This window comes from Gymnogyps californianus, chromosome 16 (genome assembly GCF_018139145.2).
Source record: "Gymnogyps californianus isolate 813 chromosome 16, ASM1813914v2, whole genome shotgun sequence".
NCBI lineage: Eukaryota > Metazoa > Chordata > Aves > Accipitriformes > Cathartidae > Gymnogyps > Gymnogyps californianus.
This window is the reverse complement of record NC_059486.1, coordinates 9,971,537-9,996,139: the sequence shown is the minus strand read 5'-3', so window position 1 is coordinate 9,996,139 and position 24,603 is coordinate 9,971,537. Positions and strand designations below refer to the sequence as shown.

The following is a 24,603-nucleotide window of genomic DNA, read 5'->3' as shown; positions in this document are numbered from 1 at the left end:
TATTTGCATATGTTAAACTTGATATAAAAGGAACCATACCAACTTTAGACTGAACTCACAGATGAATGGCAACATTTATTTTAACCAATTATTAAGACAATTACTGGTTTATCTCTGTAGGTGATGAAAGTGGATTTTAGCCTCACTGTTGCATTCCTGTACAACTTTCATTAGGGTTAGGAAGCTGAGGAAAGTACTTAGGCTTGTTTGCATAGGCTGAAATGGTTGATTAACAGGGAACTGAATTCAGATAGACCAGGTATATGGGTCTTAACGGCTTTAGAGATTTTGGATGTCTGTAATATTTTAATCATTGTTGGGAAAGGATTCACCCAGTGCATTGAAAATGGTTCCCCTTAATTTTGCGTGGGTTTTCTTGTAAAAACAAAAGTAATATCCATGAAAATAAATGTTTTCTATTTGATTTGACACTTGTTTGTCTTCAGCACTGTAGTCGGGGCTAAGGTTTATAGGGTTTTATTCTTCCTAATACCTCTATTAAGACATAATTTATGCAATCTTAAATAAACTACACATAACTTCAGGGAGAGGAAGCATATTTAAATGTCTTCAGTGCAAATATTGGTTATAGTTTCATTTGATAAATTCCTTGGTTGCACATCCTTTTAGATATACTTTATTGTAATAATTTTTTGTTAACATTGGGGTGCTTCGATGTGTTTTGTCCTATAGTGTTTTATTCTGTCATTTCTTGTAGAAACAGCTCAGACAGAAAATGTAGAAGAAAATGAAGAACCTTTTGTTGCCCCTCCGGGACTGAACGTACCTTCTGATGTGGAACTGGTATGTGTGTACATTTAACGCAACCTACATTTCTGTCAATTTTCAAGGAGTTGATGGTGCTTTACTGATTTCCCCCCCCCCCCCCCCCATTAACTTTAGTGTGGTACATTTTAAATTATTCTAGAATAGTAGCTTAATTTCAAATGTTCTTTCTTGAATTCTTGAGTTCTGTCAACTCTCTTGAATCTTCTTTTTCACACTGAAATTATTGCAGTGCTTATGCTAAGTGCATTTAGTATCACTTGTGGTATTGTTTTAGATAATGCAGAAAAAAGGCAGTTGTTCTTGGAATGGATATTTACTGAGATGTCAAGGTTGACATTGCAAATGTGCAGGACCATTAAACCAAAAGATTGCTTCTGTTCAAGATTTTTTTCTGGGTTCTTTTTAATTGAGTCCCAATCTGAAGGGGGTAGGAAGTGATCAAATATAAAGGCTGTGTTTAAGACTAGCCTATTCAAGGAGAAAAGCAATAGTTTGTTTCTAGCAAATTCTGAAATAACGTGAAAGTAGTAGCATATAGAAGCTTTTTCCTTCATGTAACGTTACCAGAATTTGCTACGTAGTAAACTGTAAACTTAATTGCAACTTGTGTATTTTTCATTAAAGGAGCTGAACAGTTGCCTGCTTGAGTACAGTTGTAACCATGAGGATTTTCAATTTATTTCAAGTTTCATAAAAGATACTGGGAAGTCAGATAATATTCTTTCTCCTATACCGTGGTCATGAAAGTGTTAATTTATATTTGGGCTGCCTTCTTAACTTGATAAACTTAGCCAGTAAAGATTCAAAGCACTCTGTTAGAATAACTAATAGTGAACACAGGGGGTTTGTGTAAGAGTGTTTTTCTACTTCATTAGCTTTTAAATGAAAATTTTTATCCTATTCTGGTTTTTGTATGAACTAAGAGCTATTTAACAAATCAAATGTGCAACTTTACTTGTTCTAATTTTTACTTCCTCTACTTTTCTTTACAATCTTATAATACATTTTGTTAGTGAAGTGCTTGCAAACCTACATCTGAGTGCAGGGAAGATTTTTTATATGTTATTGCTTTTAAATTATGACTTATACTTTAGTCTTAGAATAAGAACATTGAGTTTTCAGTGAGAAGCTGCTTATTTAGCATTTGGATGCTGTTTCCAAAAAGTAACTGCTGGTGAAAGAATGTTTGCTGTTTTAGATAGCTGCTTTGCTTGAATTTTGTTCTGAAACTTAAGATAGATTTTACATGTAAGTTGCAGAATGCAGTGTGGGGCTTACTGAAGTAATTTCTCAGTCAGCTATTGAACTCTCGTATATTCAAATGAACAGAAAGCAAATGTGGGCATATTTGGTTTTGATTAAAAAAAAAACCAACCCAAAATGTCTGGACAGCAGCTCTGAAAACAATGTATATTTGGCCTTGGATTGGGAATTGTGAGAAATTTTTTTTGTAAGTCTTGATTTGTTGTTGCTCTAGTCAAGTCATTCAGTTTTACCATTGAATGTATTTATTCTGTATTTTTTAATTCAATTGCTGTGAAGGATAGAAGCCTGGTAAATTATTGGTGGGGTTTTACAGGCATTTTTAAAAAATACTTCTCACTCTACCCTGTCCCCATTTTTAAAAAAAGAGAGAGAGAGAGAAATACATCGTAAATTCCATTGCCATTATGTCGATCCACAAGTGATTGGAAAAGGTGTACAGATACATTGCTGATTTGTGGAAAGGACAGACTGGTGTTCTAGGTCTCTCCTGAGTTTACTGCTAATTAACATTCAAGTTAAAAGACATGGCACTTGTTGATGGTCGTGGCAGGGGAGGACACTTGTAAACTTTGAATCATTTTGGGGAGGAAACTGTAGTGCTTGGAAATAACATAAAATTTGAGAACCAGCTTGCTAACTTGGAGACTTTGTTCACAATCTGCAAGGTGCAGTTCAATAAAGACAGATATAAAATAGTTCCTGTAATACAGAGCAATCCAAAGTGCAAATGTTAAATGAAGGCTTAAGTAGTTAGGCAGCACTACTCAAAAAAGATCGAGAGGCTGTAGTGAGCTATTGAATGTTCAGCGTGTGGCAACTCCAGCTGCAGCAGTAATGTCATTCTGGATCTTAAAATAGAAGAGTTGTGTTGAGGATGCAGGAGGTCTTCCACTGCTTAAAACTGTTGATGTCAGGGTTATGGGCAAAGATGACTGTTCTTGACCATTGCATTTTAAGTGCGTGGATGCTATGGAAGTGGGCCGTAAGAGGAAATTATCAGTTAAACTTACGAGGAGAGATTAAGAATTACTTTGTTTTCTCTAGATGAGATTATTGAGAGGCAACGTAAGACTTACAATTATTTTCCAGGCTTACTGAAGATTGGAGGATAGTTACTTAACTTGCAGTAAGGGAGACTCACTCATGAAAAACTTTTAATTACAATACTAATTAAAGATTGGAACGGAATATCTGACTAGATGATAGCACTTACGTCTTTGGAGTATTTTTCAGAAGGGTTTTTCTCAGCTCTGGCAAGTACTCTTACTTTCAGAAGTTTTAACAGTTCTTGGTTTAAACGTTTAGTGTTTTTATTAAATGTAATAGCAAACTAGAATACATCTATGATATCTGCATCTCTGCCTTTTAATGTTTTTCACTTTGTAAAAGGTTTTGTAGATCAGTGGTGTTAATAATCTTAGAAGTCAATTAAAAGCATATTAATATTCATAGTACCTGTTTGCCAGAGCTTATGGTGGTATCAGTTTCAAATTCAAGACCAGATAAGTAATTTCAGATACAATCTTTATGAATCTCTCGGCCTTAAGTGTATTTTGTATTTCTGTGTAAGAACCACAGAAATAGAGAAACTTGATGTAGGATTAAATAGTGAAACTGGCAATGCACAAAATGTTATCAGTTTGTTGAGAACTTCATTGCCTCTAATAAAAATAATCTTTGATAGTATTTTAGAGGGACAAGTAAAACTTGAAACAACTAATTATTTTCCATATTGAACATGTTCTAGTAAAGGACCTCATCGGCTGAAAATAATTTCTAAAAATGTCCTGTTTGATCACATTCAGACTTTTTGCCCTAAATCGAGCAGCACTGTCTCGTATGCTTCCAATCTTCTGAAAAAGATTTTCTAAGGTTTGCAACATAGTTCTGTATCTAGACCAATAAAAATGCAAAGCTAAAACAAACTATTAATGTGACACTTCACTCTTTGTAGGCACACAGTGTATGTGTTTCTACAGTTTATTGAGCACAAGACAAAACAGAGCTATCTGAGTATGAAATTAAAAACAGTGAATGGCGAAGTTCATTCATTCTTTAACTATATTCTTGTTCTTTTCACTTCTTGGGTTTGATATGGCGGTGCTCCTTAGATGGGATTTCAGGAGCGGAAATGCATGGATGTTGCTTAACTTTATTAATTTTCTTTTTTCTTTTATTGCTAAAGTGTTCAATGACTCTTTATGGGAATGTGACAGCACATAGGAATTGCAATTCTTATGTTGGTCTTAAGATGCAACATGTTCCTTCCAAGCAAATGCATAGTAACAAGCTTTTCTAGTTAGGGAACATTATTTGCATATTCAGTGATAACAGAATAAAGGACAGCTGTTGGGAAGAAGACCATACATATTGAGTCTTCAGAGCACCTTGAGGTACTGTGAGGTAGGGCCACTTTAAGTTGGCACTGCTGTGTCAAGAAACACGTGTCTCCTGTCTTGTGCCAGCAGAAGTGTCTATATGGCTATGGAATGTACCTGGCTTAAAAGAATTTTTTTGCTACATCAAACTCAACCAGGATTTGTTCCCCTCTTCAGTTTGGTGTCCAATGGCAAAAATAGTCATGCTGGTAGAAGGAGAGGATGTTGCAAAAGGAAATGAATGAGCAGCTAGGGAAGATTGGGACTGGGTTTTTTAGTGCTGATACATTTTCACTAGTTGAAGGTGATTATGAAACTAAGTTGCTAGAGAAAGCTGAGAAGAGGGGCAGGGAACTACTGCTCTTTCTAATTCCCTCTGGAGTTCTAACACACTTTACAAGCTGCTTATGAAAATACAAATATATGTTATTTTACTCCCACAGCCACCAACAGCAAAAATGCATGCGATTATAGAACGAACTGCAAACTTTGTCTGCAAGCAGGGAGCACAGTTTGAGATTATGCTAAAAGCCAAGCAAGCACGGAACTCCCAGTTTGACTTCTTACGATTTGATCACTACCTCAATCCCTACTACAAATTCATTCAGAAGGCTATGAAAGAGGGACGATACGCTGCTCCTTCTGAAAATAAAGCGGACGAGAAAAAACGTAAGTTTTTGCTTGTCAAATGGATGGCTTCAGTATGTGAGTCATTGAAACATCCACTGGTCTTTTTTGGTAAAATAGCCACATCTTTTTGGTGTGTTGCAATGGCAATGCAACTGTTATTCTGCAGCTGAGATTGATGTGATGATTCAAAATTTTGCTTAAATTGGAGGAGATTTTTAAAAGAAAAGATTTTTGGGAAACTTTCAGATACAAGAGCTGCTATGATCTTGGAGCTTTTAGAAACACTTGTATAGCTCTAGTCCAATGGAAAGTTGGTCTGTGCACTTAGGTTTTAGTTTTATTGATGGCTGGCAATATCTTCTTGTATCTATCTTTTTGTGAATAAGCGGATTTACGAAAGCGGTAGTTTCTTAAGAACACATGCTTGTCCTGTACCATCTTTCTCTCCCAATACAAATCCATAGCAAACCCAAATAAAATTCAGAAATTGCTTTTATTTAGACTCAAGAGTCAAATCTGAGGAAGAAGACGATGACGACGATGATGATGATGGAAATTATCTGCATCCGAGTCTCTTTGCATCTAAAAAATGCAGTAGGCTTGAAGAGCTCATGAAGGTACTTGACCCTGTTAAAATTACTTTCTGCCTTGTAAAACATCTGATTCATGGGCACAAAAATTCTAATGTGCAGGTGTTAAGGTCTTTTGTTAACAAAAGATTTTTTTAATTTTTTTTTCTCCCAGACTGTGTCTTAGTAATTTAAGTCTGTTTTGGTAATCTTTCGAGTTACGTTTTCTGTAGTACATACATTTTTATTTTTCCATTTGTAAGGAATTATATTTCTATTTTTGATGCCCTCTGGTATTGAGGGCATCACTCTAGGATTTATCCCACAGAACCTGTATTGAAGCTGAAAAGATTAAGATATTTAATGCCTTCTGTATATAAGCTGAGAGAGAATGTTTTCTTTTTAGATTTTAGTAGATAAAATGTTGACATGAAGTAACAGTATCAGCGAATAATATTTCAGCAGAATGTACTACTCATTAAATGTAAATTTCTCTGGATGTGTTATTTTTATTTTCTGAGTTTGATCAGTGGTGGAATAATGGGAATGACAGATGGTTGTACACATTTGAGGCTTTCAGAGGAATGGCAGTGGTGCTGTCTGATTAGACAAGTCAGGTTCTGTGTCTTATCCCAGCCTTGGCACTAAACGAGTAAGAGTAATACCCCTTTTTTTTTTTTTTTTTTTAAATGTCATGGATTTCTGTTCACGTTAAAGTATTTTTTGTTTTGTTTTGTTTTCCACTGATTTTCAAAAAAGAAGTTGATCCTGATGTGAGAGCTACAAAAACAGTAACTTCAGTGTTTGGACAAGATTATTGATGTCTATTAACTTAGATAAATTTGCTTTCCAAATTAGGTTGATGCTATCATGCTTTAAATATGTACTTCAAATTTTAACCTTCTTTTCTATTCTCAAAATTTTTTCAGCCTTTGAAGGTAGTAGACCCTGATCATCCACTTGCAGCACTGGTGCGCAAAGCGCAATCAGATAATAACTCATCTACACCACAGTCAACAGATGGGGCAGCTGTACAGACATCACAAGCAGAATATTCTTCTGATTGTAAGTGCATTGTGATTAGGCAGCTGGTGGTGTGTCGTGATGAATTGTATGTGGATGCTGGTGGGAAGAAAATACGTTAGCTTCATACTTGATCATTCCTAACTGATATTTATTCTTTTTCAATCTCCTGAATCTTTGAAGGCGCGTTCTTCCACTGAGTATCTGTCGAATTGTTAGCTGCTTAGGAAAAACAGAAATGGGGTGGAGGGGGTGGGCAGGCGGGAGGCCAAGTCTCCAGTCTGCGAGGATGGTTAGCACAATACCCTTAATGTTTTTTGATAACTTCCATCAATTTCTGTTAATGAAGCCTAATGAATGCCTTCACTGTTGAATATAAAACTGTCCTATAAAGTAATTCATGAGATTCCCATAGAAAAAAGCTTACTATATTAAACAAAATGCAGATCGTAAATCTACTTTGAACAGTTTTGCTGGAGTGTCTAACACTAAGAAAAATCTGCAAAGGTAGAATCATGTAAATTGAATGATCCCACTGAAGTGATAAAACCAGATTTTAGTATAATATTCTGTTCTAAAGTTGGAAGTAGTTTTATGGTAAATAAATGAGTCTTTTATTATACAGTCAATTCCTATAATTTTTCATTATTTTACCTTTTATTCTCTGCACTAGTGCAATGTTATATGTAGAAAATAAACTTACCATTTGACACTACTGAGATATAAGAAAATTTATATTGCAGCCTTCGCTACAGTAGGGTTTCATGATATTATAAATTTGTAGGTAATGAGTAGTGTTACTTCAGGGTGGTTGTGGTGATGGAGTTCTTGGTTTTTTAGTAAAGTTGTTGCAAATAAGTATCACCATAATGATTTGAGTTGATTTTAATGCATTATAGGTTCAGAACCCCCCAAAGGATTACAGGTGTTGTCAGAGTGTAATATATGGAGAGGAATATGCATGGAAGTAATTTTTATTTAAAACTGTACCTTAAGAGAATCTTACTAAAACTGAAATAAGATTTCTGTGGAAAAATTGAAAATTACTGGTTATTTCAAGAAAGACTAAAATCAGAATAAGTATCTCCATAGAATAACGCTCATCAGTTTTCTGATTACTTTCCTGTCCGGCTTGAATCTGAATGTATATGATGCAAACTGGGAGACTGTAATTTAGTAGCAATACAAGTTAAGTTTGCAGCTCCTCTCCCTGCCTTTAAAACTTAACAGATCTTTATTCTGCTCTCCTTATAGATAATTTATTGTTTGAAGAAAGTAAATACTGCCACACAGGAATGTTTATGAAACTTTTAAGAGGATAATTCGTTATAATTTAATGCATTGATTAAACTTTGCCTCCAGAAATGTAAACTTTTACTGTAAATCCTTTGAAATATTTTACCTGAATACTTTCTGTTTATATGTCCTTCTGCAAAAAATCTTTAGATTTGCAAGAAGTAACTGCCGTTTAAAAATGTTAAGCTAATTAAAGCATTGTAAAATATTGTCCTTAAAGAAAGAAAGCAAGCCATAAGCCTTTGCACTCTTAAGAAATAAAGATTTAGAATTGGAGAAGCCTCTAGTATGAAAAACTTGCTCAAATCGGTTTCGTTGTATTGGTGTTAAATTGCAAAACCTGTCTACTTTTTGAGGTTTCAGTAAGTAGGTGTGTGTCTATATATAACAATATAGTGGTTTAATATATATATAGTGACACTAGTGGTTTAATTTCTCGATGTTAGTTTTGAATATATGCGCATTTCTTTCTTAATGCATACATAGTTTTAACTGAGTTAAACTGCCAGAAGTGAATTAGATTAGGAAGAATGATTTTATATTAGGTCATTTTGTAATAGGCCTTCTCTGGTTCACTTCTTTATTCATACCTATTCGGCTTCCAACTGACCTTTAGCACGTTCTGATTCTGTCCCTTAATCTACATATTTCTTATTCATCCTAAGTGCGTTAATATAAGCATTCTTTTTTTCCTTTGGTTTTTTTACACAAGAAATTAGATACCATTTGTTAGCGTGTTGTGTGGATCTGGATTTTCAGTGTGTTTGTACTGATGCAATAATGGTTTTTTATTGGGTGTTTTTCTTCTAATTAGAACGTTGTTCTTAAATATGTCTTTTTATAGCAACTGTGGCAGCCATGTATTATAGTTACTATATGCTACCTGATGGAACCTATTGCCTCGCGCCTCCACCTCCAGGAATAGATGTTGCCACCTACTACAATGCGTTGCCTGCAGGGGTGACTGTATCAAGCACTACAGGGGTAGCAACAGTACCTCCACCCCCTGGTACTACACCTCCACCTCCCCCAGACACAACCGATAGCAGCAGTGGGTTGACTTCTACCACAACATCTACAAGGTACCACATACACATTTGCTTGTTGGTTGGAGGGGTCTCTTTCCTCCACTTCAATATGAAGTATTTAGTAAGGGTTCTATTACTCGTGATTCCTCAGTAACATTCGCCAGTGTTTATACAGCTTTGATTACCTCCACTTTGGTCTTTGGTATTGTTACTCAGCTACTATGAAGTTTTTGTGTGATGGAAAATCAAGTTATTTTAACTGCATAATGAACCCAGAGAGCAAACATCTGTGTAATGGGGTTTTTTTGTTAAAGCAAGAGTCTGAAAGATATTTATGTTCTATTTATAAAAGCGATGTACTTTTAATGTTTTCAGCACAATTGCTCCAGTGGTTGCCATTATACCTCCACCCCCAGATATCCAACCTGTTATTGATAAGCTAGCTGAGTACGTTGCTAGAAATGGGATAAAATTTGAAACCAGCGTTCGTGCCAAGAATGATCTCAGGTAAGAGAAAATGTTATTTTAACTTCTATTTTAAAAGTTGAGTTTTTCATTTTTAAATATATTACCAGGACATGTGGGTCTCAAGAAGAGAAGTACTATCATTTTTTTTAATTGAAATTCAGGGACCTACTTAAAAGTAATGCCAAAGCATTGTTGCCCAAATCCTCAAAACAACCAACCTAACAAAAACGTCTCTAGAAAGCATGCTAATGTGTATCCTCTGGAAGTTTAGGCATAAGTTACAGTGCTTCCAAACATCAAATAGCGTTCTATTTGCTAGAGAAAAGTAGATGGCAAAGGATTGTTGGTATTTACTATGTTCATGTGCATTTTCACATACTTAGTTTTCTTTTAACAGATTTGAGTTCCTGCAACCATGGCACCAGTATAATGCTTATTATGAATTTAAAAAACAGTTCTTCCTTCAAAAAGAGAGCAGTGACAACTGTCAGGTACATGTGTGTTTGTATATACATATATTAAAATGCAATAAGTGAGAAAAGGACTTGCTTATCTGTTGTGTTACCATGAGACATTTTAAAGATGGAACACTGAATTATGGAGAAATTGTTCAGCAAAGGATGTGAATGCTTTTTTTTGTTGTTGTTGCTTTTTATTTTTGTATAGCATTTAAATAAGGATACGTGAGGTGGTGTGATATTTAGTTCTTGCTTTTTAGTATAAGCAGCCACTCAGTGTGGTTGTAATATAAAATGGCAACCTGAAAATCTTCTGGCTTTCTATACAAGGGACTATATGCTTTGTGAAGGTTTAGAGCTTTGTAGGATTGGGATTAGTGTTCTGTTGTCAGAAAGGTGAGGTACGGCTTTTTAACGACCATACATTCTCGTGTGCCTCACGGTTCTTTGTAGAACAGTAACACAGTAGCTAGACTACTTTTCTGACATGCTTTTTTCTGAGGGAGGTTTTGTTAAAGAAGAGTCCTGTCATGATTGACTGAAACAATATTGGAGCTTCAAAATCTGACATCTGTTTCCTACTTACTTTGCTTCTTCTAGTCCATATTATTAGAAGATGATACCCAGACTTGGCATCCTTGTTTTTAACTATTCTCATGTTAGCTAATCTCATTAGATTGTTCTCTTATTGAAAAGAAAATTGCAAATATTATCAGAAATACATTATTTGATGTTAACTTTTCATGGGAAAGAGCTATTTTTTTTTTAGGCCCTATGTCATTTGTCATCTCAAGGCTTAGATTGGGAGCCTTAAACTGAAGAAGGTAGGCCTGTGGGTAAACTCCTCAAAATCACTTTGTGGAAAATGAAGAAATTCAATACTAGTTGCTGTTTGAAACACTTGTGTCTAATATTTTGTTTTAATAGTGAAAAATGTTTTCACTGTTTCACACTTTTTTTAAAGATAAGCTGTGGTAAATATGATCTTATTCAGTTGATAAATTACATGCAAAATTGTCCTGTACCACAATGCTGACTGTTATTCTAGAATTTCTTGTTTGCAAACCAGTGGGTTGAATTCATAATACTTACATAATTAATAAGGACTTGTTAATGTTTATTTTGGGGGGAAATTGTACGCTAACCGAAGTGTAATAATAAAGCATTCATTTTAAGTGTTCAAATGAGTACAGCTAAGAAGCAAGTAGAAACTGGTTTAAGTCCCTTGAGGTCATGTGTAGCAATGCATATTTTCCTGCTGCATGGTTTTGTAGATAATGCCATTCTCTTTAATTGTTTAGAATAATGATTTCAATATTATCTTTATGCTTTAGTAGTGTACGTATAGGCAACTAATGCAATTGATTGTTCTACTTTTGGCCATTAAAGTTAATAAGAAATTGTACTACTGGCTTCAGTAAATACAGGATGAAGTCCTTGATTTCCTTGTGGTTTTCCCCTTTGAGGATTTTCAGAAATTAGTTCTGTTGGTCAGGGAATGGCTGCAGGGAGCAATGAAAGAATCTCTTCAATACCTGGTATTTCAACATTAAGTATACTTAACAGCAGCCAGTGGAAAGCAACCGAACTATTTATTGAGAGAGGCTCATTTAAATGTTAAATTACTTAATGTCATCGCCTGACTCACCATGTAAATATTTTTAATGTTCTACAATATCCATCTTAAAATTTTTATACTGTGAGTTTAGAGGTCGTCTTAATGATTCAGTCATGTAATAGTAAAACCAGTAATTCTTTACTCTTTTGAAAATCTCAGCACATCTGTACTGTATCAATTTAATGCCACAAAAAACATTGATAGGCCCAATGTTCCTGACCAAATTTTTGGAACAAATCAAACATGTTAACCTGTGTTGATCCCTGTAAAACTTGATTTTGTAAAGAAGGTATCATGCAATTGTACATTAAGAAAAAATGTTATAAGCTTTCGTTCTGTCACTGTGAATTAACTTCAATGGATTTTGTCCTGGAACCTCAAGATCAAGACCTAAAAGAATATACTTTGGAAAAAAAGTATGTGCTTTTAGGGTCTAATTTTAAAAACATCATTTTTAAAACAGTTGTTGGCAAAAGTGTACCAGCTGAAGAACATTTTTTTCGCTGTAAAATAACAACGCATTCTAACTGTAGGTTTGTAGTTTTTGCAGCCTGTGGGTTTACATGAAGCAGTACATTATTTGTAAGAAGCAGACTTTTGGTCATGAGTGCTTATTGATGTAAAATTAGCTGTTATGTGGTTAGCTGATAATGTGATTTTTTTTTTTAAATGGCTGGCAAAATTGCAGCTCCACAGACACTACATTAATTCTTTCATGAACTACCCAGTTAGTAAGCTTGCACATTTCTTTTGAAAAGGGAGTATCTTCATCTGAAGATGTTCCAGCAGATACTGCCAGTGATACACCAAGTGAGACTCAATTTGCAGATGAACATGCACCTGAAGATGCATCTGAGCCAAGTGCTAAGGGAGTCCCAGGAACTAAAAAGGATGTTCCTCCTTCTAAAACTGTCAGTGATGGTAAACTGGTAAAAGGTATGTTAGCATGATTTGTTGGGTGTGAAAATATTTGTTAGCATATACTTAGGAAAAAAAAAAAGGCAGGGGGAGGGGCAGGGGGAAAGTAGGGAAAAAAGTTTCATCATGCGGAAAATACTTTCACTGGAAGCATCAGAAAAGGACTGAAATAAGTAATTTGATTGCTTTCATATTTCTTTCTTATCAGTCTATCAGGTATTTATGGTCTGACAGAATAAATTGTTTTATTTCAGTTTTGTGCAAAGTTGAAAGCTTTCATCAGTGACCCCAGTAGAATCTTATTTTTGTCATTTTAAACTTGACAGTTACAAGCTCTGTGCAAGAAAGAAGTTATTCCTTCTGAATGAAAGCAGTAGTCTTATTTGAAGCCATACATATGGAGGAAGTACGCTAGGCTTATTACTCAGTTGCTTGGTCTTCCTGTGTTGAACGTTAGTCACACTGGAAAAAAAGACCCTTTTCATGTCTAAGTGGAATGTTTTTCCTCTTGCAGTCATAGCAGCAGAGGGACAAAATGGGAGGATCTCTTGGAAGCCAGTCAAACAAAGTCAGCTAACACACTATTAGTGTCCTGAGTTGGAGAAGTGATTATTTATACCTGGGAACTGATTTCTTGGCCTATGGGGAAAAGAGATCTTAAAAATTTCTTCTTTTCAGTAAAAACTAGAAACTTAAATCTTTTAACTAGAACTGAAATCCACTGAAAAAAACCCGAAAGAGGAAAAACACTCTTGTCCTGTGTTCCCATGGATGGGTACTGCCTTCCTGCCATTTCAGTGGCTTTCTTAATTGCTGATAAGTTTATCTACTCCCTGTGGTCCCTTGGAATTCTTCTCTCTTCCTGCTCCTCACTGCAATTTCTTTCCCTCCACGGGCTGCAAGCTCCAAGCTCTTTGCCATGACTGTCTGGCTGTCCATACTCTGCAGTTTTTTTCTCTGGGCAGGTTGAGTAGCTTCCCCAGGGAAGGAGCAATCTTCCCTGTCTTCAAAGATGCCCTATTAAGAGAATGTAATATACAACAGAAAATAATACTGTTTCTTGTTGTGTTATTAATAAATGGCAAACTGGAGACCCTGCTTTAATAATAATAATCTGCTCAAATTTAGATGATGGAATGTAACCAGTGAGTCATTTCATGACAATCCTATTCCTGTAAACTTATTTTCATTTCCTCTAATATGGTACAAATCCCACTTTCTTGTAACCTAAATACAGTACTTGGTTGTAAGACAGACATAACATCCGCACTAGGTTTTTCTTCTGCCTCTGAGGGAGTGAAATCCCATTTTAGCATTTGTTTTGTCATATGAAAATGTTGGAAAACCACTATTACAATGTCTCTTCTCTTGGAATTCTTGAGTTCTTTATTTCTGAGCCTATTTCCTTACCCCAGAATTACAAGATGCAAAGCTTACATTTTATAAACCTTGGTATGTAATTTAATTATTGTATTTAAATTTCCCTAATTGAAATCTTACAGGATATATATACAAAAGGTGTCCTGAGAAAGATAGATATTGCAGCAGACCATATGGTAGTAGGTTGCTTTGCTTGAGATGTGTGAGAAATTCCATTCTTTATTCTTAGAAGTTGCATTTTGGATAAATGGGTTAGAGATTAATTCTGTATTTTTTTCAGAAAATGGCTCTCAAAAAACGTTCCAAGAAAAATTCTGTGAGGCGAAAGGATTAGTTCAGACATATATTAGCTATGCTTAATATTTTTTGAAGATCCATTAATACAACCTAGCTTGAAATGATCCACAATTTCCTTTTTATTGTGGTATTCCATGTTTTTTACAGCCATTCTTTTTCCTTTGAGTGTGCTGGCATGAGTGTGTTGTGCTGTCCTTTTGTGTTGCAGTAGTAGGGGCTGCTTGAAAGGAATAGTTGACCACCAATCTTGCTACAGCAAGACTAGCTAAGACATTTGGGGAAAAGTACTTAGCTTTTGCGTTTATATCTGCTGTAATGAAATGTTGTTAACTCCCCAAAGTAATTAATTTTCATATAGATGGAAATAAGTCTTTAAATACTGTTCTGTGAGCCTGCCAAATGCTATTGTTGTGCAAACCATCGATTTAGTGTGAAGGAAACATAAGGGACTGTATCATACTGTAGTGTGTCAGATAGGAGCCTGAGCACAGAGCGTTTTCATCTTAAGCCTGGAAGAGTAGGTTTTTCATTTGGGAAAAGAAGAAGTACTGAAACTGGAATTTATTTGGGACAGAATATGAAACTATTTATCTCATCTCAGGAAATGTAATTCCTGAGATGGTTTAGAGTACCTTTCTTTTTCCCTGCTGCTACTGAAGTATTAGAAAAAGACTTTGAGATAGATCTTTACGGGGCAAATGAGTTTCCAACATCTTTTTTTTTTTTAAAAAAAAAAAGATTGTGTTGTTCTTTTCCCCAAAATAATTAGCATAATGGAAGGATGATACAAGCTTCCTTTTTTTGTGGTGTGGTCTGCATGAGTAATGGATAAAGTCAAGAAATTCAACCTGCTTTCTACTGTAGTCTAATGATGTGTAAAATCTTACCCATTCATTCACAGCATCATTTGCTCCAATAAGCTTTGCAATCAAGGCCAAAGAAAATGACCTTCTTCCTTTGGAGAAAAACCGTGTTAAATTAGATGATGACAGTGATGAGGAGGAAGAAGAGGGCAAGGAAGGCCAAGAGAATGCTAATAGTGCTTCAAACCATACTCCAGCTGTTACCACTCCTTGTACTGCTGCCGAAGAGAAAAAACCTCAACTTACACAGGAGGAGTTGGAAGCTAAACAAGGTATCCCATGTTACACTGAAAACAAAATGAAAGATTGAGTCCTTCAGGCAAACTACAAAACTGTCTTGTGAATAAGCATGGCATTTTAGGTATTTTGAATCTTCACTATGTCATGCTAGCGCGAATCAGAATTCTTTTCTTTTCCCACAGTTTCCTGCTTATTGTTAAGAATGAAATCTTCATTGGTTACTCAGCTAAAATCAAACTTGTAACACACTGGAGTTGAGTACTTTGCCCTAATGCATGATCTTTCTGAATTTTGTTTTGTTTTTCCATTACAATCTCTGAGTAGAACACTAAACTTCTGATTTCCAGATTGCATTAACAGAGCCCAGAAAAAGGCATGTCCGTTTCTCATTTTCTTCAGAGAACAATGAAATGCTTCAAGCTATTTTTCAGTTATATAGGACTCCCATATAGACTAATATCACCTTGTTGATGTTTTGTTACTCTTATAATGCAATGCCATTAAGTCTTTGTATGGGTTTTTCCTGTTGCTGTGTTTATGTATGTGAGGGTAGAAGGGTATGCTGTGTGAATTTGAATTAAATGATCTTTTAAAGGGATCAAATTTCCCCCATTCCTCCCCAAGGCTGTTTCACAGCAGAGAATGTTTAATAAAGTGGAGTTGCTGTCAGTGTGTATCAGCTTAAAAACTTAATATTTCTCTTACAACTATGAGTATGCCACAGGAATTTAATTTTTCATTTTCAGAATGGTTTTTTTGCTCCTAAGTAGCAGTTCCTTTGTAAACTCTAGTAGCACAAAGTATGCTATGGTGATACATATCTAAAGCAAATACGAAATATTTTGTATGATAATAAAAATGAAGCGTAAAACATGCTTGGAAGAAGTTGTGTGTTGGAGAAACTGGGCAATTGAACAAAAAAAACTGTTGCCTTGTACATGCACAGAACATAAAAGTTGAAGTGTAAGATGAAGAAGGTTAGACAAAATATCCACTAGGTGCATAGTTAAATAAATTGGATTATTCTCTTTCTTTAATCACACAACAATAACTGTTGGGTGTAACAATGGTGAAGCAGTTTCTGAAAATTTCTGGAGCAGCCCTTTGTGTAAACATTTTAAGATGTATGTAAATTGGGCTGGAAAATGTAAGGTAAAGATCAGATCTGTAGAAAGTGCAAAATGGAGAGTTTGCATCGCTTTAACAAGTACAAGAAAAAGCTTCTGAATTTACAGTGCTACTTTTTTAGGTAGCTTTTGTAAATAGAAAAGGACAAGTATCCTGAATTTTCATGACTGGATTTTCATGTCATTTTCTTTAAGCTTAAAAATTTTTACTTCACCTGTACTGCATTTCATCAAGCAAATGATATATCTATGAATTCAGATGCTTGGATTTTCATAATTTCAAGCTGATATGTCCTTATTATGTCTTTGAATAGATGTATTAGAAAGGTTTGAGAATGGTTGGAGGGGCTGTTTGATTGTTTGTGTTGGTGTGTGCATGTTTGTTTCAAGGAAAGCTAAGTTCCCCAAGCATGACTCACTCTAAACTTTATGCTTAATTGTCTTTCTTAGCAAAGCAGAAACTAGAGGATAGATTAGCAGCTGCAGCAAGAGAGAAGCTTGCACAGGCCTCCAAAGAATCGAAAGAAAAGCAGTTACAAGCAGAGCGCAAAAGGAAAGCTGCACTGTTCTTGCAGACCCTGAAAAACCCTCTGGCAGAGGCAGAAACTGAGAAAATTGAAGAGAATTCCTTCAATAGCGAGGTAAGCAGGAAATAAATTTCTCTTTACTATAAAGCTAGCAGAAAACTTATCTATAGAGTGTGAATCTGACAGTATGTTATGAAGTTGACTGAAGAGAGAAGCTTTTCTAAATGGGGAGAAATTTGAATTTTAAACACTGTTAATCTTTTTCAGTTATCTTACATATGTCGCTCCTCTGTCATTAAAGAACTGGTAGAGAAACATGATGCATAATTCAAAGGTCAGTTAGCCAGTTACAGAACGGAAAATGAGCTTGCAAGTTTAACTCTGTACTAGTGGTCCATGAATTAGAATGCTTACCTTTCAAGAGTATTTGGATATCTGTTGTGATATTTACTTATTTAATGTGTATTTTGATGTGAGTAGACATCTTCAAGTTCAGAAACTATTCATAGGCAACTGAGCTTATTTTAAGACTTATTTTGCACCTGTTCTGCTGCGTGGTGTTGTTTGATTTTTATTAATTTAACTGGCATGACACTGAGATGAATAAGTTAGTGAGCTTATCTGTGTGATTTATGGTTTCTAGCTGGGACATCCTTAATCAAGAAAATAAATACATAGGTGGGAGAAAACTAGGCTATATAATGGTTGCTCTTCATCATCTTTGTGTTAGTTGAGTATTTCATGTAAACTCCTTAAAAGCTTAGAATGCTAGGATGTTTTTCTCTCTCTTTTAGGCCCAAGTTTAGTATGGGAGTTATAAAATGTTTTATTATAAGGATATGATTTTTAAAATAAAGCTAAATTTACAGATAGTGGCACAAAATTCAAACAAATATATGTATGCATGTTATTCACTGGGCATAGTCAATGAAGAGTCAAAACAAAAGACTCACAGTGAAGTAAATGAGGGGGCTAATTATTCTGCTAGCTGTCTTCCAGAGAACTGGAAGTAGGCACACACTGCCTGTGCGTACTTGATCGTGAAGTGACCTAATCCATTGGATTTGTTCAGCAGAATCTCTTATTTTGGAGAGTAGAAGCAAGTATCTTTCTGTAGCAAATCAATTTGGGGTGTTGGTATTCCTGCACTTCTTTCAAAGAACCATTTTTGATAGTTGTCTTAGAAATTCGAACCCTCTGCTTCTTTCTGGAAAACTACTAGGAAATAGTCGTGTGGCAGAGGCAGACTGCTTTCCGTCTTTCTTCTGCCTTGTAATTCTCTTGTCCATTTGCACCCATTTTCATTGTTTGGATAGTAAGCCACAGTAGATAATACTAGGGTAATGTCCGTTCAAGGGCTTTCAGAAGCTCTGTTTTGAGTAGGTCGTCATGATATTGCACTCTTAGGCCAAATCTAAGAGTAACCTGGATATTGATGATGACTTATTATTAGACTTTAGGATAAACAATATTAACAATAAAATTGCTACTAAGTTCCCTTGCCATTTGGCTGTTTGGACTATTGTTTCCAAAGGAAATTAAAAGCTGATTTCTCATAGCCATACGTTGGATTACTAGAATTTATCACAAAGAGGAAAAAGGATTTACTGTGCAAAAGTAACTGCTAATCAGTTAGTTGGCATTATCTTCTGCAGCAAACAGAACTATTACTAGTCAGTCTGTTGATGAGTAGTTATAATAAAAATATCTTTTTGGGTAGAGCCTCTAGAAATCAGTTTTATAAGACTTAGAATTTTTGAGTAGGCAAGGTTGAAGAGGAATCTTGGGCCAGAAGACTTTAGTAATGAAATATAAAACCAAACTCTAAAAACCTGTATTGATCAAAGCTACACATTTGCTTTTTTTCCTACTAATAAACAGAAAATGCTGTTTAAAATAGCTAAGAAATAGTGTTTCACATAAACCCTTTTTGATTTCAGTAAAATAACTACAATTTTAAAAGCCTAAATGAGGGATTTGAATTTATTATATAGGAAAATCCTTCAAGTACTGATTTGTTCATGCATCATAGTGCTGTCCTGAAGCTTTTCTCTCCATCTGCAGGTATTGGCAGCAGAGCTATGTTCTCTATCGAAGAGTCACTTTCCTACTTACGTTGTATATTTTCCATTTAAGTTCCTAATTGCTTAACTTCATCCACAGAGGAGAACAGGCTACTTTCCTTCTTGGTTTCTGTTCTTTCTTTTTTTCTTTTTCCACTTGTTCCAGCTTTTTCACTGAGCCACTCTCTCTTTCTGCCAGTATAGTGTTTGTCCTAGCTTAAGAAGTGATAATTTGCAGCCCAGAAAGCCAGCCGTATCCTGGGCTGCATCAAAAGAAGCGTGACCAGCAAGTTGGTCCTCCACCACCCTGGTGATTCTCCCCCTCTACTCCGCTCTTATGAGACCCCACCTGGAGTACTGCATTCAGCTCGGGGGCCCCCAACTTAAGAAGGACATGGACCTGTTGGAGTGAGTCCAGAGGAGGGCCACAAAGATGATCAGAGGGCTGGAGCACCTCTCCTATGAAGACAGGCTGAGAGAGTCGGGGTCGTTCAGCCTGGAGAAGAGAAGGCTCCGGGGAGACCTTACAGCAGCCTTCCAGTACCTAAAGGGGGCCTACAAGAAAGCTGGAGAGGGACTTTTTACAAGGGCATGTAGTGATAGGACAAGGGCTAATGGCTTTAAACTGAAAGAGGGTAGATTTAAGGTTAGATGTGAGGAGGAAGTTCTTTACTGTGAGGGTGGTGAGGCACTGGAACAGGCTGCCCAGAGAAGCTGTGGATGCCCCCTCCCTGGAAGTGTTCAAGGCCAGGCTGGATGTGGCTTTGAGCAACCTGGTCTAGTGGAAGGTGTCCCTGCCCATGGCAGGGGGGGTGGAACTAGGTGATCTTTAAGGTCCCTTCCAACTCAAACCATTCTGTGATTCTATATGATTCTATGAATTTTACTTCAGGAGTGTCACTCATTTTTATTCAGCCTAAGCATCGTTTTGTCATAAGCACATCCCAATCCAGTGTGATCTGATGCGTGCTTGCTAAAAGATGGGGGAGCCTGTGTTTCCAGCACCTGTACAGACACCTCCAACAAGTCCAGACAATCTCTTTTCTTAATGGAAGAAAAACTGTCAAAATCCATTTTCAACAAAGTCACCTTAGACTTATGTCTTCACTGCAATAGCTGTAAACAGCTAACTAAGAATGGGATTTGGTGTAGACTATGTAGTTTCCTGAAATTTAACCTAAACAGGGCTGGGAATTTATGCAGCTTGGGGTATTATTGCAGGATCCTTCACAAGCCAGATTGAAATTCCTGTGTTTGTCTGTATACGCTGCAGTCAGACCTTCCATGCATATTGCAAATACAAATATTGTTGGGAAGTAGAACCTCAGTTTCCTGGTTTTGGAATTATGTTGCTTCCAGAAAAGCCAGTAAATCACCCTTAGTTGTACTAATCAAACAAAACTTCATCTCTGGATACTGGTAGAAAATTTCAGATATTGATTGTGACAGACGGGTTACAAGAATGAATGACATGGCTTTCCATTGTTTCCTTTCCCACAGAAAGAATTCCAGTACCTAACAAGTAATTCATTGCCTAGTTCTTGATTTTTCCAAATAAATCGTGGATTACACCTCAAAACACTTTCAAGAGAACAGATAATTGAAAGAGACATACCTGCAGTTTAGGTGATCCATATCAGCATAGAGTAGCAGATAAGTGAATTGAGTGTGGTCACATCCCAAAAGAGATCCTGTTTGGGATTCTCATTGCTACTGGTAACAAATTTTCCCTGACTGGCAGAAGTGTTCAGTACTTTTTTCCCGTTATATATTGAAGAGCGAATGCAAAGAGACAATGACAATGCAAAACTCCCCAGACTTGCAGTTCTGCTCTCCTTCTCAAGGGAATTTGTCAAGGACATAGATATTTCTAAGCTAAGGTTCTTTTGATATTTTTCTGTAGGAGAATGCCTGAAATAACCAGTAACTCTTCACTAACAGATGACACTTTTTCGGGCGAGCAGATGAGTGTCCTCACTCACATCTGAACTTACTGAAGTTCTAAGCTGAACTTACTAAAAAGCAAGTGAACTTTTCAACAAAAACTGCACCCTAATCCCACTTCTCAGTAAACTGATTTGCTAAAAACTTCTTTTTCCTTCTCCCACGTATGTACAGTTTCAGAGAAGGCATCTTTTTTCTCACTCAAAAAAATCCAGTGTATTTAAGAATTTTAAAGTAACCAGTTTCACTGCTTCTTACCAATAGAAATGGTTTGGAGAAGCTTTCTTTATAAAAGCGTTTATTTAAAATTTCAAATATATATACTTAAATGTTACTCATGTGACCTTGCTTTTTGAAATAAAATTGACTGTTGTGTTGGGAATGCTAGTACTGTGTTAATGAACAGTCTAAAATGCCATAATGTCTTTGGAAGTAATATTCCTCCTAAGAGTAGTTTGCTTATTGACATGCTTGTATATGTTTATATAGATATATGCATATAGATTTTTGCATATAGAAGTTTATTTTGAGATGGGAATGTTTTTGAAGCTGTTGTCTTTCCTTTTGCCATATTTGAAAAAGCTTCCATCTACATTCGTTCCAATGCATAATCTGCCTCTTGCTCTACTTGCCTGGTTTGCCTATTCGTAACAGCCCATTTGATTCAAGAAATTTTATTGGAAAAAGATAAGTGAAATCATATTGTGAATTTCTTAACCTCTGTTTTATATACACTGAGAATCCAGTAAGCTGCATCATGATGTCTAAATCAGTTTATAAATAAATATGTAGCACAGGGGTTTGTTAAGCTTTTTCAGTCATGTTTCAGAAACAAAAAGATGCATTTAAAAACACTGATTGCAAAAGTAACAAGAAGTAGCTACGGTGGCTGTAATTAAAAAAAAAAGTGTATAAAAAAGTCAAGAGAGATATGTAAAATGAGTTTTGTAGCTTGGTCAGTGGAACTAGTTGGGGAAATTTCAGAAAACAAAGAAAAAAAATTAAAATATTTAAGTCCACCAAAAATGTCACTTAACGTATTTCATCTCCCATTTTGGGGGAAGGAGCATCCAACGAGGAGTCCAGGAAACAAAGAAATGGTCATATAGTTAATGTAGTGGAATGATTTTTGTAGCTTAAAGTGTGTCTCAAAAACTGGCGTAATGACTGAGATGTATAATAAAGCATGAAGAGGAGTTGAGAATGTCCATGGGAAATGCATAATTCCCGTGAGATTGCCCCTGCCTAATAACTGTATAAAAGCTAGCGATGCTATTTATGTGTATACACAGTGTACATTTGTGCTGAAAACCTGCTTATCACGCTGTCGAGAAATGCATTAAATGAGCAAAGCTTTTTTGACCTCTGTCAGATTTTCCTGATACCTAGTATTTCTTGAAAGAAATCCTGGTATTGAGTATACGTTATACCTTTGAACAAAATAGATTCTACTAACTGCATCTAAAGGACAGTCAATACCACAGAACATAGCGCTTTTAAGCTTTTTTGGCTTCAGCCGAATCTTAAAAATAGTCAGATCTACTTTTTCAATAGCTGAATTATTTCTTTTTATATGGTTTCTTGTTTTTCCTTAAAGTGAAATCAAGCAAGAGGAACAAAAGGCTGAAAAATGAGCTTGAGCAATGAAGCAGCACAGCTTTTCACAAATGGCTCCTCACCATTCTTGCATGCATTACAACAGTACAGTTATGCATAATGTCTCCTCGAACCAGTACTTGGAAAACATGTAGCTTAGCTCAGTTTCCAAAACTGATCAGCTTCCAGTAATGTTGTAGCTAGTGAAGTCTGTGCCCTTTTTCAGGACATGGGTAAACAGTAACTGGGTGGCATCTCACTTCCTGTGTTTGCATATATAATGCACATAGACACTTTTGTAACAAGAAAATCACGCCAGCTGGTGCGTCTGTCAGGTAGTGTCAGTAAAGAGAAGTTGCAATCGTTCTGCAATGAGCATAGGTTCTTTGTCCTACAACAGCAAACGACCTGTAGTTTTAACAACTGCAGTTCTTCTAGATATGCAGAGCTGGAGTACGCCAGGTTATCTGGAGTGCTGCATTGAAGTACTTTTTTTATTTTTAAACACGTAAAGTAAGGTGTTTCATAATCTGAAATGCAAACCTTATTCCAAAATTATTAAAATTAATTTAAATTTTAAAAATTAAGATGACATATTTATATGTAAGTAGAATAAAGGCTAGTTGTGCACGTTCCTATATGTGTTTACCAAAATCTGAATTAAGTAGATTAGACATTGGGAGAGCTCACATTAAGATGGTGTGTTTGTTTTGTTTTACTTTTGTTTGTTTGTTTGTTTGTTTGTTTTGGTTGTTTTTTGTTTGTTTTTTTGGTTTGTTTTTTTTTTTTTAGTTTTTCAGCTCAATAAAGCAAATATGCTGGCTATTGACATGAGTTGTATTCTGAATACAACGCTGTCACGCTTGGTAGTAGGCCTTGGTACAGTACACTTGGTATAGTAGGCCTGTAACATTTTTGCCACCTTCCTCAGGGCTTAAAATGTTGTTTGTTTGCAAATGTGCCAGTTCAAAACTGTTGATTATCCCTAACCCTGTCCATCTGAGCAGCGTTGTTCTTAGGTGCATCTGGGAGCAAAAGGTTGAAAAAGAGAAAGGAAAAGAATCTATTATGGAGCTGTGGTTCTCCATCTTTGTGCAGCCAAGCCTCACAGAAGAAAATTGGCATAGTTCAGTGTCTTGCTGGTGAACACTTGCTTAATGTTTTTGTTAACAGTGGTTGATAATGGTAGCAGGTTCTAGGAGTCTTGCAGAGGGAAAATCTAAGCTGCCAAATCATTGCTTCCAGCAAAAAGTTTTGGTGAATAAAATTTATGTAGGTAAAGTCCCCTCCCTGCTGTCCATGTCAAAGGAAGGCATGCAGACCTGCATTCTTTGTCAAAGAAATTGCTTGTAAGTAACCATTAAAGTAATTTAATTGATAAAGTGTCTCCCAGAATCTACTGGTGCTGGTAATACCTGACAAAAATAGAAGGGGCCAGCACGGGTGGCTGGCTAGATAAGGCACAGTGTATTTAACTTCTTCGAAGAAGTTACTTGATGTAGTGACAGGTGTTCTGCAAGTGTAGTACAGTCCGATTTTTGTCTACAGGGCATGATTTAACTAACAGTGTATCTGATCAGTTTCTAATACAGATTATTCTGCTAATCTCTCGTATTTTATCCTATGTCAGAAGTGCTTTAGGGGTGATAGAACTTTGATATGCATGTAAAAGACAGTTGGTTATACCCAAACTGTTACCTGTATAAACCATAGTATCCAATTTAAACAAGGAGAGGAATCCACAATCATAATGCTGCAAAAACAGAGAAACACATGATTTGAAAGTAATTCTATTTTAATGACTTGTCCCGAATGTCATCTGCTGTTGTGCCTCTGAATATAAAGATTCTATAGCACAAAGCAAAACTTAACTTCTTTTGGCTCTTTCATCTTCCCTGTTTTGAAGCCCTGTTTTATCGTTTGTTTCGTTAGATGGCTTGTCCTTACTTTTGCCCTGTATGTAACATTTATTTCTTTTTTTTCTGTGGAAAGTAGTCTGTTTACGAGTGAAATAGAAGTGTGCCATGTTTAAAAATAAGATGCTATTCAAGTTTTGCCAAGCATAACAGGGTTATCAATAACTATAGATAGTGTACGTCTTTCATGCTTGCTGCTGTAGTTGATC

General features: G+C 35.9%; 1 protein-coding gene across 3 annotated transcripts in view; it reads left to right on the top strand.

Annotated features, from left to right (window-relative positions):
* SFSWAP (splicing factor SWAP) overlaps positions 1 to 24,603 on the top strand; it is a 49,764-nt gene that overhangs the window by 6,003 nt on the left and 19,158 nt on the right. For all 3 annotated transcript variants that reach the window (XM_050906377.1, XM_050906375.1, XM_050906376.1), the window contains exons 4-13: positions 719 to 804; positions 4,877 to 5,102; positions 5,565 to 5,680; positions 6,562 to 6,697; positions 8,796 to 9,033; positions 9,355 to 9,486; positions 9,845 to 9,938; positions 12,282 to 12,459; positions 15,020 to 15,253; positions 16,799 to 16,989. In XM_050906377.1, coding sequence (XP_050762334.1) covers positions 719 to 804; positions 4,877 to 5,102; positions 5,565 to 5,680; positions 6,562 to 6,697; positions 8,796 to 9,033; positions 9,355 to 9,486; positions 9,845 to 9,938; positions 12,282 to 12,459; positions 15,020 to 15,253; positions 16,799 to 16,989 — 1,631 coding nt within the window. The remainder of the gene's footprint in view (positions 1 to 718; positions 805 to 4,876; positions 5,103 to 5,564; positions 5,681 to 6,561; positions 6,698 to 8,795; positions 9,034 to 9,354; positions 9,487 to 9,844; positions 9,939 to 12,281; positions 12,460 to 15,019; positions 15,254 to 16,798; positions 16,990 to 24,603) is intronic.